The 13,533-nt window shown below is 50.9% G+C and overlaps 2 protein-coding genes across 2 annotated transcripts; one reads left to right on the forward strand and one right to left on the reverse strand.

Annotated features, from left to right (window-relative positions):
• Positions 1–1,748: 1,748 nt before the first annotated feature.
• VOLCADRAFT_100563 (uncharacterized protein) lies at positions 1,749–7,203 on the reverse strand (the record flags this gene model as incomplete). Its single annotated transcript, XM_002959119.1, has 13 exons — positions 1,749–2,257; positions 2,455–2,797; positions 3,148–3,303; positions 3,425–3,688; positions 3,954–4,076; positions 4,218–4,493; positions 4,753–4,875; positions 5,019–5,294; positions 5,554–5,676; positions 5,849–6,118; positions 6,156–6,269; positions 6,440–6,700; positions 6,994–7,203. 13 exons carry the CDS (start codon positions 7,201–7,203, stop codon positions 1,749–1,751), a joined length of 3,048 nt encoding a protein of 1,015 aa, XP_002959165.1.
• Positions 7,204–7,796: 593 nt separating this feature from the next.
• Positions 7,797–13,274, forward strand: itnpA1 (Idaten transposition protein; the record flags this gene model as incomplete). Its single annotated transcript, XM_002959107.1, has 10 exons — positions 7,797–8,055; positions 8,251–8,755; positions 8,841–9,116; positions 9,200–9,740; positions 10,045–10,445; positions 10,542–11,046; positions 11,332–11,685; positions 11,782–11,803; positions 12,212–12,241; positions 13,270–13,274. 10 exons carry the CDS (start codon positions 7,797–7,799, stop codon positions 13,272–13,274), a joined length of 2,898 nt encoding a protein of 965 aa, XP_002959153.1.
• Between the last annotated feature and the right edge of the window lie 259 nt (positions 13,275–13,533).

Below are 13,533 nucleotides of genomic sequence, written 5' to 3' on the forward strand. Positions count from 1 at the left end.
TACCTTGCCCTCTCTTGCCCTCCCCTGCCCTCGTGTTCCCTCTCTTGCCCTCCCCTGCCCTCTCTGCCATCCCTTGCTATCCTCTGCCCTCCCTTGCATTTCCTTGCCCTCCCTTGCCCTCCCTTGCCCTACGCTGGCCTTACTTGCCCTCCCCTGCCCTCTTTGTCATCCCTTGCTCTCCCTTGCCCTGTCCTGGCATCCCTTGCTCTCTCTTGTCCTCTCCTGCTCTCCTCTGCCATCCCTTGCTCTCCTCTGCCATCCTCTGCCCTTCTTGATCTCCCCTGCTCTCCTCTGCCATCCCTTGCTCTTCTCTGCATTCCTCTGTCCTCGTCTGTCATCCCATGCCCTCCCTTGCCCTCCCTTGCCCTCCCTTGCCCTCCCCTGCCCTCCTCTGCTGCCCCTTGCTATCCACTTTCCTCCTCTGCCGTGCCTTGCTCTCTGTTTTCCTCGTCTGTCCTCCATTAATGGAGGGCAATATTGCCCTCTCTTGCTCTCTTCTGCCATCCCTTGCTTTCTCAGCCCTCCCTTACCATGTCCTGCTTATCTCTGCTGTCCCATTGCTCTCCTCTGTTCTCCTCTGCCCTCCCTTGCCTTAGCATGATGTTTCTTGCTGTCCTCTGCCATCCCTTGCTCTGCTCTGCATCCTTCTGTCCTCCTCTGCCATCTCTTACCCTCCTTGCCCCCTCCTGACCTCCTCTGCCGGCCTTTGCTCTCCAATTCCCTGCTCTGCCGTCTCTTGCTCTCCTCTGCCCTCCCTTGACCTGTTGAAATCTGTAACGACTTAAACTCCTACTGTCCTGGCTTCTGTAAGATGAATTGAACCATACTGCTTAAAACATCAGAGCCAGTTATGCATGATACCTCGCTAATTAGGAAAGTGTTACCTTACCAGATGGGAACTGCTTTAGTGATGTTAGGGCAATAAAGGAATGGCACTGCTTACATTGCTAACGTCATCCTTGAGCCTCACACTTTGGCATACCAAACACAACATGTTTGACAAGCAGTTTCAACCCGAGTAACTCTCAGCAGCCACCAGCTGGCCCACAAGGTGAATGATGTGCATCCTGTCTCACGTGACAGCCAATAACTAATGCTGTGCCTACCCTAAGCCATATTCCCAGAGCTTAGGATAGAAGACAAGATGTCAATGTTAAGTCCTAGATCTGGCACTATACAAAACTAAGAAAATGGGACCAAGCCCTGTAAGCATTTTCTCACTCTGCCATCCCCATGTATACACACTACTTTTATGTATACATAGGGAGGGTACGTACCCTCCCTCCATATCCTGAGACCTTCTCCACTGCATACAACCCAACGTTCTGCATGCAAACCCCACCTCTGCACCTGCTTTGTACAGAACCAAGCAATTGCTAGTCCCTAATGTTGTGCCCTCCCTCGCCCTCTCCTGCTCTCCTCTGTCCTCCTTTGCTGTTCCCTGCCCTCTCCTGCTCTCTTCTGCCATCCACTTCCAACCCTTGCCCTCACTGCGGTCTTCCCACAACCCTTGCCTCCTCTGCTCTCCCCCATTCTCCTCTGTCCTCCTGTGACCTTTCTGGCCCTCTCCTGCCTTCCTCTGCCGTCCCTTGCCCTCCCTTGCCCCCCCCCTGCTCTTCTCAACCGCCCTTTGCTCGCCTCTGCTGTCTATTGCCCTCCCTTACCATCTCTTGCTCCCTCCTACCATCCCCCACCTTCCTTCGGCCCCCCCTGTGCCGTAAACACAACCAAGCAACGTTGCTGGTATGTCACTGAGAAGAAACAGAAGAATGAAACCACGCAGATTGCTCTGTTTGGTGAGGAGTTTGCCAGTACATTCCAGTGACATACCAGTGCATGCGCAGGGCGGGGTGCTTGTCAATGCCCCGGTCTCCCGCATGAATGGTGTGTCCAGACATGAAAAGGATGTCCCCCAGATCGAGGTTGATCCGCACAGCCTTAACGCTGTTAAATTTGCTGGTGAGGCACGCCTTCAAAGTGGCCTCCCCAATCTTCTCCATTTCCAGTAGTTTCTGCAGCCGCCAGTACTCCTGCACCTGGTTGTGGCTGCCAGGGAAGACAAGCAGTGAACATTGCTGCACAGCTGCAATCACCACGAAGCCAGTCTGGTCCTCACTGAGGTCGATGTGCCAGCATTGGCGGCTAACAGGCTTCTGGCTTGCGGACTGTGTGTTCATGAGGAGTGCAGGTGAACTGGGCTGCAAGGTTGGAATATTCATTGCACGCTGCACAATGTCCACCTCCAGCTCGACCACAACTGTATGGGGTAAAACAGTAAGGGTGGGTAGTGACAGAGGTATTCATGCAGCAGTGAAGCTCAAGCATTGTATTATTGGTATGGTTGTGAAAGCACATGACTACCATCTCAGCCGAGAATGATTGCATGAGTACATTCACAGATGATTATTAACTTAATCCAGGAGCTCTGTGCATGATCCAACAGCAGGGACTTACCACGAAACACCTGCAGCATATCTTCTTGGTCAGGATCATCAGTGTTAATGATCACCTGCCTCCGCTGCTGGGTCCCAAAATCTGACAGCAAAATGCCTGTCTTCCTGCCTGACTTGTCACGCTCCGGGATGAAGTTGCCCTCCGCATCTCGCGGGATGTCCTGAAAGACAGCAGCAGCATTCTGCTGCGTGAAGAGTATAGCCTTCTCCACCTCATCTGATGGTACATTCTTCCTGTTCCTGAGATCGTTGACTTGCAGGATGGCGAGACCGTGCTTCTCCAAAGCTGCTGGTACATCCTCAGCTTTGTCAACACTGAAGACAGAGTTCTCAATAGTGATGTACTGCATTATTGGGTCACACAGCCAGGCATGTACATACGATTACATACTGCATACCATTCATCGAAGTTAATTAGGCAGCAGGCCACATGATAACGGTCCATGGAGTTGCCTGCTCTGTTTAGTCATTCCAGGTAGATGGGTTCTGTACAGACAATTAATTCCTACTAAACATGCCTGTTTACGTGAGCATGTGCTCACACAGTACCTACTATGTGAGCATGTTTAGTATGAAGTACTTGTAACTGAAACCTTACGGAGCCTGTGCACACATATTATTGGGTGCAAGGTACAGACAATTGAACTACTTCATAAAGTAAAATTAAGGACTAGCTCACAGTACTGGCACCCACCTCATCATCCATGCTGTCATCTTCCATGCTGTCATCGTTCATCCTGGCCACCTTCTCAGCAGCCTCCTGCACGGTTGCATGCTGCCGCTTGCGCTTCCTGCTCTTGTTGCCGCCAGCTGGCCCCGCCAACTCAGCAGCCAGTGCAGGGAACAAGTCCTGCAGATATGTCAGTAATAGTAATACTAGTATTCAATTGGCTTAACTGTAAACACTAGGGCCCATCCCACATATTCTCAAAAGTGTCCAACATCTTGGAAGCATGCATGGGATCACCCACCTTCCCTTTTGGGGGACGGCATCCATCCTTGCCCTCCAGTCCTGACCGGGCCAATGCCCGGGTCATGACCTGCCGTCGAAGCTGCAAGGATGAGGCCCCTGCCTTCTCGAACTCAGCTCCAGGACCACCGGGTATTGATGGCTGGCCCCGATCCATGGCCGGCCCACTTGTAGTGATCGGTGCTGTGTTGTCAGCAGAGGCACCCATCATGAAGGTAGACACCTTCTGGCAGCTGAGACGGGCAGCTGAGCCACTTGCTGCTTCCTGTGTGTCAGTGTGAGTTATTAGGCACTGTTAGACTACTATGTCTTTTTAGGGCCTGCATATGCATGTGATTGCACAATTCCGGAGTGAGGCAACCAAAAAGTAACCTCATGCTTGCCCACATGTGTCCACCATACAACCCTTACACAGCAAATCCCAAACCCTGCACCTCTGGAAGCCCTGGCCCCTCAACCCCCCTAACCCCCAAAACCCAATCATCTTCACATAAGGAAGCCTCTGTTGCAAACTGCAGCCCTCTCCATACCTCAGTTGGAGTGGCATCCACTGGATTGAACACCTCCCCCTCTTTCACACCGCCGGCATCAGCAGCTGCCACTGCAGCTCCTCCAGTTCCCAGGCTTGCTGATTGGCACAACGTCCCCAAGTTCTGCCATGAAGACATGCACATGAATGCACAAGTCAGCGGTGTGGTGTACCATGACATCCTTTACATTACTCCATGTTAGCCCAATACAAATTCAAAACAACATGCCACAGAATTCTTGGATGCATGCATGACACCACCTACCTTCCGCTTAGGGCCATGCATGGCCATATGGCAGCCATCCTTGCCCTCCAGTCCTGACCGGGCCATCGCCCTGGTCATGACCTGCCGTCGAAGCTGCAAGGATGAGGCCCCTGCCTTCTCGAACTCAGCTCCAGGACCACCTGGTATTGAGGGCTGGCCCTGATCCATGGCCAGTCCACCTGTAGTTGTCGGAGCTGTGTTGTCAGCAGAGGCACCCACCATGAAGGTGGACGCCTTCTGGCAGCTGAGACGGGCAGCTGAGCCACTTGCTGCTTCCTGTGCGTCAGTGTGAGTTATTAGGCACTGTTAGACTACCATGTCTTGGTAGGGCCTGCATGTGAGTGCACAATTCTGGAGTGTGGCAACCAATAAGTAACCTCATGCTTGCCCACAAGTGTCCACCATACAACCCTTACACAGCAAATCCCAAACCCTGCACCTCTGAAAGCCCTGGCCCCTCAACCACCCTAACCCCCAAAACCCAATCATCTTCACATAAGGAAGCCTCTGTTGCAAACTGCAGCCCTCTCCATACCTCAGTTGGAGTGGCATCCACTGTATTGAACACCTCCCCCTCTGTCACACCGCCGGCATCAGCAGCTGCCACTGCAGCTCCTCCAGTTCCCAGGCTTGCTGATTGGCACAACGTCCCCAAGTTCTGCCATGAAGACATGCACATGAATGCACAAGTCAGCGGTGTGGTGTACCATGACATCCTTTACATTACTCCATGTTAGCCCAATACAAATTCAAAACAACATGCCACAGAATCCTTGGATGCATGCATCCAACAACACCTACCTTCCGCTTAGGGCCATGCATGGCCATATGGCAACCATCCTTGCCCTCCAGTCCCGACCGGGCGAACGCCCGGGTCATGAGCTGCTGTCGAACCTGCAAGTATATGGGCCCTGCCTTCACGAACTCAGCTCCAGGACCACCTGGTATTGAGGGCTGGCCCTGATCCATGGCCGGTCCACCTGTAGTTGTTGGAGCTGTGTTGTCAGCAGAGGCACCCACCATGAAGGTGGATGCCTTCTGGCAGCTGAGACGGGCAGCTGAGCCACTTGCTGCTTCCTGTGAGTCAGTGTGAGTTATTAGGCACTGTTAGACTACTATGTCTTTGTAGGGCCTGCATGTGAGTGCACAATTCCAGAGTATGGCAACAAAAATGTAACCTCATGCCTGCCCACATGTGTCCACCATACAACCCTTACACAGCAAATCCCAAACCCTGCACCTCTGAATGCCCTGGCTCCTCAACCCCCCTAACCCCCAAAACCCAAACATCTTCATATAAGGAAGCCTCTGTTGCAAACAGCAGCCCTCTCCATACCTCAGTTGGAGTGGCATCCACTGGATTGAACACCTCCCCCTCTGTCACACCGCCGGCATCAGCAGCTGCCACTGCAGCTCCTCCAGTTCCCAGGCTTGCTGATTGGCACAACATCCCCAAGTTCTGCCATGCACACATGCACATGAATGGACAAGTCATGATCAGCAGTATGGTGTACCATGAGGTCTTTCATTTTTGTGCTGTTGCATGCTGGGGTTTAAAGCCCATGTTGGCCCAATACAAGATCCAAGAATCATGGCAGACACATATTGTATGCATCAATGGGAGCACCTACCTTCCCCTTTGAGCCATGGCCACCATCCCTGCCATCCAGAGTCTCGGTGCTGTTTACAGCAGCAGTATCAACCGCACCCGTGGGCGTAGCTGCTGGCATGGCTGCAGTATGTTGTTGGTTACTGGCAGCAACACCGACATCTACTGCCCCAGATGAGGTGAGTGGAGACAGTGCTGCGGCTGCTGCTGCCTGTTGCTGACTTTGAAAGTCCTCCTGTCGTTTCACCTCATCAGCAGACTTGGCCAGGTTTTCCTTCTCCCTCAGGAGCCTCTGTCAGCATGGAATATGGGTGGCATTTGTGACTTACTTGTACATAACAATTACTGCATGACATAATGTTTGACAGCCCTAGGTAGGGTGGTGTTGGCCCCTGGGCCTCCAGGTCACTTGGGCCCATACATGGTTGTAACAGGCACATGGGCTGTGAAGGTACCGCCAGAGTGTAATGCAACATCTTAGGAGGTAAAGCACACACAAACATACATACTCCAGCATGAGTACTCGACAAAGACCATTAGGCATGTGTGCATGCTGCCAGATGTTAAAGTAAAAAGTGGCACAAGCCAAATGTCATTGCTTAACATGTCGTACCTTCAGCTCATCTATCCATGGGCGCTGGGGCCAGAAGTACTTGGCTCCGTATTTGTAACCGATTTGGCCAGGCAGAGGCTTGGGTGCCTTCTCCATTTCAGCCTTCACCATCGCGATCTTCATGTCCAAGTCCATGGTTCTGTAAGACGAGCCACACGTCCGCAGCACATGCTCCTGTGCCCCAGTAATCAGGTAGTTCTTGAAGATGTGCTTCTTCACCAAAGACCCTAGTGCCTGTGAAAGGCAGAATGGCTCAGCACCCTGAATGAGGGTGGGCCAACAGGGAAGATGGTAGGACCATGAAGTTTGTATACACTATATAGGCACTTATTGGCTAAAACCCGGCCCAAACCTAGCAACCCGTGGCGTAGCCAACACACAGCAGGCAGGGGCACTCCCTAATACCCTACATACAGGTTGGGGCCCCACATCTTCTGACCACAGCAGGGTGCATGTGCAGAACACGGGTTATTTGTGTTGCTGCCCTCGCTGCCATGCAAATGGAAGGAAGGTGCTCATTGAGGAAAGGGTTTTAGGGTTTTGCAGATGCTGACCTCCTTTTTGTAGACGATGTCCCAGATGTCAACCGCCTTGGAGGACACAGGCGCCTCAGCCGTCATGTCCTTGAACTCTAATTGTTCGCCAATGGGATGAAGCGCAATACAGTAGGCGTATTTCCAGCTTAGATATTTGATGTTTAGGTGTGCCGACCTGGCCTCTTGAATACAGTCATAAAGGCGCAGTAAGACTTCGCCGCTGGACATATTGCGATAATGATTTAAACTGTATGTTAACTAAAGGATCTAACACGGCTGGTATGAGTTACCGAATGCTGCCGGCGTTGAGTGGCAACGTGCACGTGCTCATCACAGCTGACGACAAATTGCCTGGTAGTCTTTCGCATACAGACTGTACAATGAATTCTTATTCTTATTTGTTTGGTATCATGTGGGCTAGCATGCTGCAGTAAGTGTGTACGGCAAGCATCAACTCGAACGTGGTGGAATCCTTACACGGCGAAGGTCATAGTATAAATAGAATTAACACTTTTTTATAACAAGTTTGGACATTATGGTGTCATATGAACGGTGGTAAGTATGTACGGTGTAACTACCATCGCCATTGCGAACATACGTTGGTAAAAAGGAAGGTACTGATTGGCATACACCGCCAAATTATAATGCATCTGCAAATCTAATACAAGTTTGTATAATTTTGCTGAATGGCCCCATCACGGCCTCCCCCACCAGGCGACGGTTATGTGGGTTGCCTAACTCCACAAACAAAATCATGCCATAACTGGTCAATACTTATATTTGCCTTAGTTCTAGCATCACTGCTTCCCTTAACCTGGTTTATGGCTCCACCAAGCGAGAAGGGCCGTGCCTATTGCTTGTGCCAGCTGTGTGTCCCAAACATTTTGGAAAGTGCTGGTGACCCAGTAGTTCTTTCTATGCGGTCGGTGTATCGTCATCATAGCCAAGAAGCCTTTCCTGTTCAGAAGACCAAGCAACGGAGAGAGCCACACTTCTTGCCTGTGGGTACACCTGTGGTGGAGGTCCGGGACACTGCTCAAAGGCTGAAGGATTCTCTTCCGTGTGTACAGCAGCCACCCTGTAAGCTGCTGGGTCAGACACTCAACAAGCACATAGGAAGTGCAATTAACCAGGCAGGCAGTGCATCTCCAGCTGCTGGTCCCAGTTACAGTGGTGCTGCAGCAGCTCAGGATAATGAGAAGCCCAATAATAATGCTTGTATACAGGCATATCCCTTACCTCCACCACCTCAAGGCCACATGGCATCACCGGCAGATCCTCTGCCAGCACAAAATGATGCGGGAGAAGTTGCAGCCATTGAGGACGCATTTCCAGCCCCTCAAAAGCCTGGCGATGGTGACGGTGGACTTCGCATGCGGTGCTTTGGAACATGGACTCCAAGTGGAGCACGCCAGGGTGAATGGAGGAGTTGCAACAGTGATCCATCTGTAGAACCGCTGCTTCAAGGCATGGAGCAAGATGTACTGAATGCGGTTCTCCATCGGTTTAAGCATAATGCATCTGGTGAAGCTGTTATTGATCACCTTAGGTTAGTGATGACTCGAAGTGGTGCATCCTACCCAGTTCCTGAGCAGCTACGGCCCAAGGAGTATCGACAGTGCCTCACATTCCTGGAGCAACGGGGTATCCTGGAGGGGAAGCCATTTGTTGGATATGACCTGTGCCCTTGCGGATTCCTGTACCGTTGTACTGATAAGGGGCGGACTTCATGTACATGCTGCAACAAACCTCGCAAGGAATCACTCAAGCTCCTGTATAGGTGTGTATAATAAATGGAACGTCGACTTCAGGCCAGGGTCATGTCTGTTTGTGGTTCTGACAGGGATAATCCACCTTATTTACAGGCCCATTTCCGACTGGTTAACATCTCACCTCGAGGATCCAGCAACTTTTCAAATGCTTCAGCATGGCAACCTGACTCAGCAGCAACGGGGCTCTGTGCCAGGTTTTGCTTGTGACATTTTGGACACCCTCCCTGGTTTGGGAGACAATCATCATACAGACAGTATGACACTGCACGTTGGAGTGCACACCGATGGTGTAAATCCCTTCAAGTTTAAGTCATCATACTCAATGTGGCCACTGGTTTTAACTCTGTACAACATAAGCCCAGACTACAGGTATGTGCATGTCTGCTGACCACTACCTCTAAATTCACTTGTGATGCTGAACTGCTACCTTTGTCATCATCGTCTGTGTGTAGGTATCGTCCAGGCCTGATTGGTTTGTGTGGCATTATTCCTGGCAAGCGTGATGAAAGCGGCCGTGGAGGTTCAGTACCTATCCATGATGTCCTTGCATTGCTGGCTGAGGAGCTAACGATGCTCAACACGGAAGGCCTGCCCTATACACATCCAGTGAATGGGATGCCTGCAGTCGCTAAAGTTCAATTACAAGTGCTTGGTGGTGATTACCGTGCAGTCGAGAAGGTCGTAGGTATCACTGGTGCACCCACATCTGTCTACAGCTGCTTCAAGTGCTGGCACCCAGGGACTTGGGGTCCCAGCAAGTACCTGTACGGGCAGTTTTTTCGCTATCTGAGCAAAGCTTCCCCATTGCGAAGGCTGTCAGCTGACCTCAATAATGCCATAAAGTGGTCATGGAGAAAGGTCCCCGGTGCTGCATCGATGACAGGACCAAGGAAGTTCGATGTTGACGACAGTACCATTGTACGTGCTGCTTGGAACTCACAGGCCCTGTATGCACCAGAGCGTACACAGGAAGACCTGGTCCGGCAAATCAAGGTACTGGTTATGTTTCTATGTCTGTTGTGAGTATGTGGAGGCAACAAGACCCCTTACTATGTGATGCTGGCAGAGGAGTAGTTTGCGCACCATATGCAATGAACTTGTTTGTGCTGTACAGTAGTGGAGTTCATGCATACACTGTGTTTCGTTCTGTCAGATCTGAACACATACACACACAAAAAGGTAGTACGCATTGATCATGTAACACCCTAAACTCAACAGCATGCTGTTGTGCATCCTTAACACGCAACAATTGCCCTCAACTGCTGGCCAATCTCATGCATGCATGCATGCTTGTCAGGTACCAGAGATCAGGGTTGATGATGACACTGATGCTGGCCCTGAGCTCACGACTTCAGCACGGGGAAGTTTATCAGACATCAGTTCGGAATACTTCCCAGATGATCATGATGATGACGATGACGTTGATGATGATGATGAGTTTCAGTCTGCAGACGTAGATGACAGTGATGTTCACAGTGATATGGACGATGATTTATTTCATGGCATCCCACCTAACGTTCAAGATGCAGAGATGCAGCAGCCAAACCGGTCCTGGCGTGACAGGTTGCTTACATCGGTTCCTGGATTCTCAACTAGGAGAGGCCTGCAGTACGATCCCATGCATACAATCGGCCAATTTATTGCTCAGCTGTTTGACCTCATCTTCACCTCCTCAAGAGTTACTGACCGCATTAAAGGGTAAGATTGGTTGCAGAAGTGCAGTGCACAATTGTCTTACCTGCCAAAGTCCTATTACAATTACCTTTCACCATACATCTGTGTTCACAAACGCAGGTATGAAGTCGGTATAAACAACAGGACTCTGGAGCCTTGTGTAGTTAGCAAGGATGACCAGATCACAATGCAGGCCATTACCAGAAAAATCTCCAAGGATGTTCCCAAAGCTGATGGTGGTGGTCCAAGGCTTGCTGGAACTATTGGAGGATCAGGGGTGAAAATGTCTGTTTGGTGTTTCTGGGCCAGTCCATATGGTGCTTATGTACTTGAACATGCCAAGTCACTCAGACCTATACACCGCATGGTGCTGCAGCAGATTCTTTGTTCGGTGTCATACCTTCTGGATGATGCAATCCCCCTTTGCACCCAAGAAGAGCTATTAGATGCCGTGGCACATGCTCTGTCTCTAATGGAGATCTATTTGCCAAGTACAGAGTTGGACATTAAGGCCCATAATTTACTGCACCTCGTGGAACGTCTTTTCACCCTTGGTCCTTCGTATACAACGGCGATGTGGGGCTATGAAGCACTCATGGGGCGGCTAGTGAAGTTGGTCAAAAAGGTATGTTGCGGTTCATAATGACTGGCCATACTGCCGTCCCTTTTCCTTGCTAGCCATGTGCATGCTGTGGGTGTATCATGATCACCCTGATTTCCCTCCCACGTCTGTCACCCTGATTACCCAGGAAGTTGCGCACCTTTATATGTGCTTAAAGTGTGTGCCTCTATGTGTACACATGTGCAAGATACCGTTTCCAGCAGTCATTCTGTCTGCTGTCACCATGCATGTTTTTTGAATCTCATTCATCGCATACTCTGCACAATTTGCTTTCCCACTCCATCCCAGACAGATTCACCAGAAGTCACAGTTATGCGGTCTTGGTATATTATTGAACGAGCACTCAAGTATGCTTACCGTAACCAAAGCACAGTCATGCTAGATGGTATCCTTCCCAAGGGAGTAGCGGTTACTAAGGAGATACACAGCTACTGGACCTGGCGCAATGAAAAGGCTCCCTCAGTTGAGCCTTTGCGCATCGATGGAGCTGGTGGACTTAGGCTGCTGGCATCCTTATCATCTGTCCAACGCTCCCAGCTACATGAAATGTACATTCAACATGACCCAAGGTACAAGGAACTGTGGGCTGCATTTCTGGAGTGGCTATGGGCTCAGTGGCCTGACCATGATACCAGTGCTGGGGTAAGTCATGGGTGGGTTGTATGTCCAACCGTTCTTACCTGCTGAGCCGGATGTATTGATTACCATCCTTCCACAATGTGCCAATGTTGATTCCAGTCCATATGCAAGGAAGTGCAAGGTGCGCTTGCAAGTGTGAAGGTGGATGGCAATTCTCCAAGATCTAAAGTCCTGACACACGACCGAATCTCACAAGCAGTGGACTTCAAATCCTTGGTAGGAAGGGCTGAGCTGTGCATGGGTAGTTATGTCTGGTTGAAATGAGCATCATGGTGTATTTACCGAAAGTCGGCAAATGATATTACACCTTGCAGGCCATCCAGGACTCGGTACTAAGGAACTTGTGGCCGTTGGAAATCTGGCGCACTAGTGATGCACTCAAGGAGCCATACAAATTTGATGTACCACCAAGCTTCAGTGAGCGTCTTGCAGGTGTACGCTTAAATGACTGTATCGACATCAAAGCTGTGTACCGGCGTAGCAAGGATAACTCCTATCCAAATGATGTGCATACATGGTTCATGTGCAGGAAGTGTGCCGCTGTGCCAGAAATTGGATGGTGGGTTGGAAAGGTTGCAAAGGCATGGCGCCTGCCATCCTACCGTACTGATCAAATTGACGATGTGGTGCTGGAGGTTTCTGAGTGGTATGAGCCATCCTTGCCTCTCCTTGATGATTACATGAATGTGCCTGTCCTGCGAATGTCAAAATCGAACCCTTTTTACTTGGCTAAGGATGTAGCTCCAGTTCGTGTTACCCTTCAGCAGCACCCTACAAAGCCACGAGCCTACTGCTTATTGTGCCGAAGCTACAATGCCATGAGTGTTGCAGGATGGGGAGAGCATGCACCTATGCCCCTTACCAAGGCGGTTATTGACCATGTGAAGTCATTACAGGGTCGTGTACAACGCTAGTGGGAATCTTGCCTACGATGGACATAGAATTGGTGCCTGGCAGGGCAGTGTCCTGGCGTGGGGTCATGTGGTGTAGCATGCAGATTTGTGGGGCTGGGCTGTGTATGGTCGTGTGTTTGTGTGTATGCCCTTTTCCCGAGATTTGGGGCCTATTACAGATAGGGATATAGATTCTGTGCTGTCTGGCGTAATGGTTGGTGTAGGTGGCTTGTGATTGTGGAGAAAAGGTGGGATAGAAGTGAAGGAGAGTGGCTTGGAGGTGGACAGTAGGAGATGCTGGTCCCGGACGGTCAGGGTCAGGAGGAGAGGAATCTCTGTGTAGTCAGCGGGAGCAGGCAGTGCCTGTGTGCCATGCCTTTCTCGGGTGTCTTAAGAGGCCCTAAGTGCTGTTGTTCTGTCTTATACTGGGCTGCACCTGGAAGCCCGCAATCCCCAGGATGACGCTGCTGTACAGACTAATTCTTTGCCTGGATGGGTAATTGAGCAGTGAGGTAATGATGGCCATGCTGGGTAGGTGTATGTTGCTAGTGTTTGGTTAACAGCTGGCCTTAAAGGTTGCCTACCCAGGGGCCAGGAGGGTGTTCCCATTACCGGGGTGAGTGCTGCAGCTGCATGCCCACCCCTGCACTGTAATTTTCCTCAGTCCAGGTGCTCATCATTTCTCACCCTGCAGGGTGAGCATCCCACATACAGTGGTGTAACACCGACCCCGTGAACAGTGGTATGCATACCACATATAGCATATCACGTTACATGTACGTCTTGCATAGCAGTTCAATAAAGTGCGCCCCATTGGGTACGATGGTAGCCGCGCCGCACATCCGCCGGTTTACCATCGCACCCATTGGGTACGATGGTAGCCGCGCCGCACATCCGCCGGTTTACCATCGCACCCATTGGGTACGATGGTAGCCGCGCCGCACATCCGCCGGTTTAC

Source organism: Volvox carteri (genome assembly GCF_000143455.1).
Source record: "Volvox carteri f. nagariensis unplaced genomic scaffold VOLCAscaffold_126, whole genome shotgun sequence".
In the NCBI taxonomy this organism is placed as follows: domain Eukaryota; kingdom Viridiplantae; phylum Chlorophyta; class Chlorophyceae; order Chlamydomonadales; family Volvocaceae; genus Volvox; species Volvox carteri.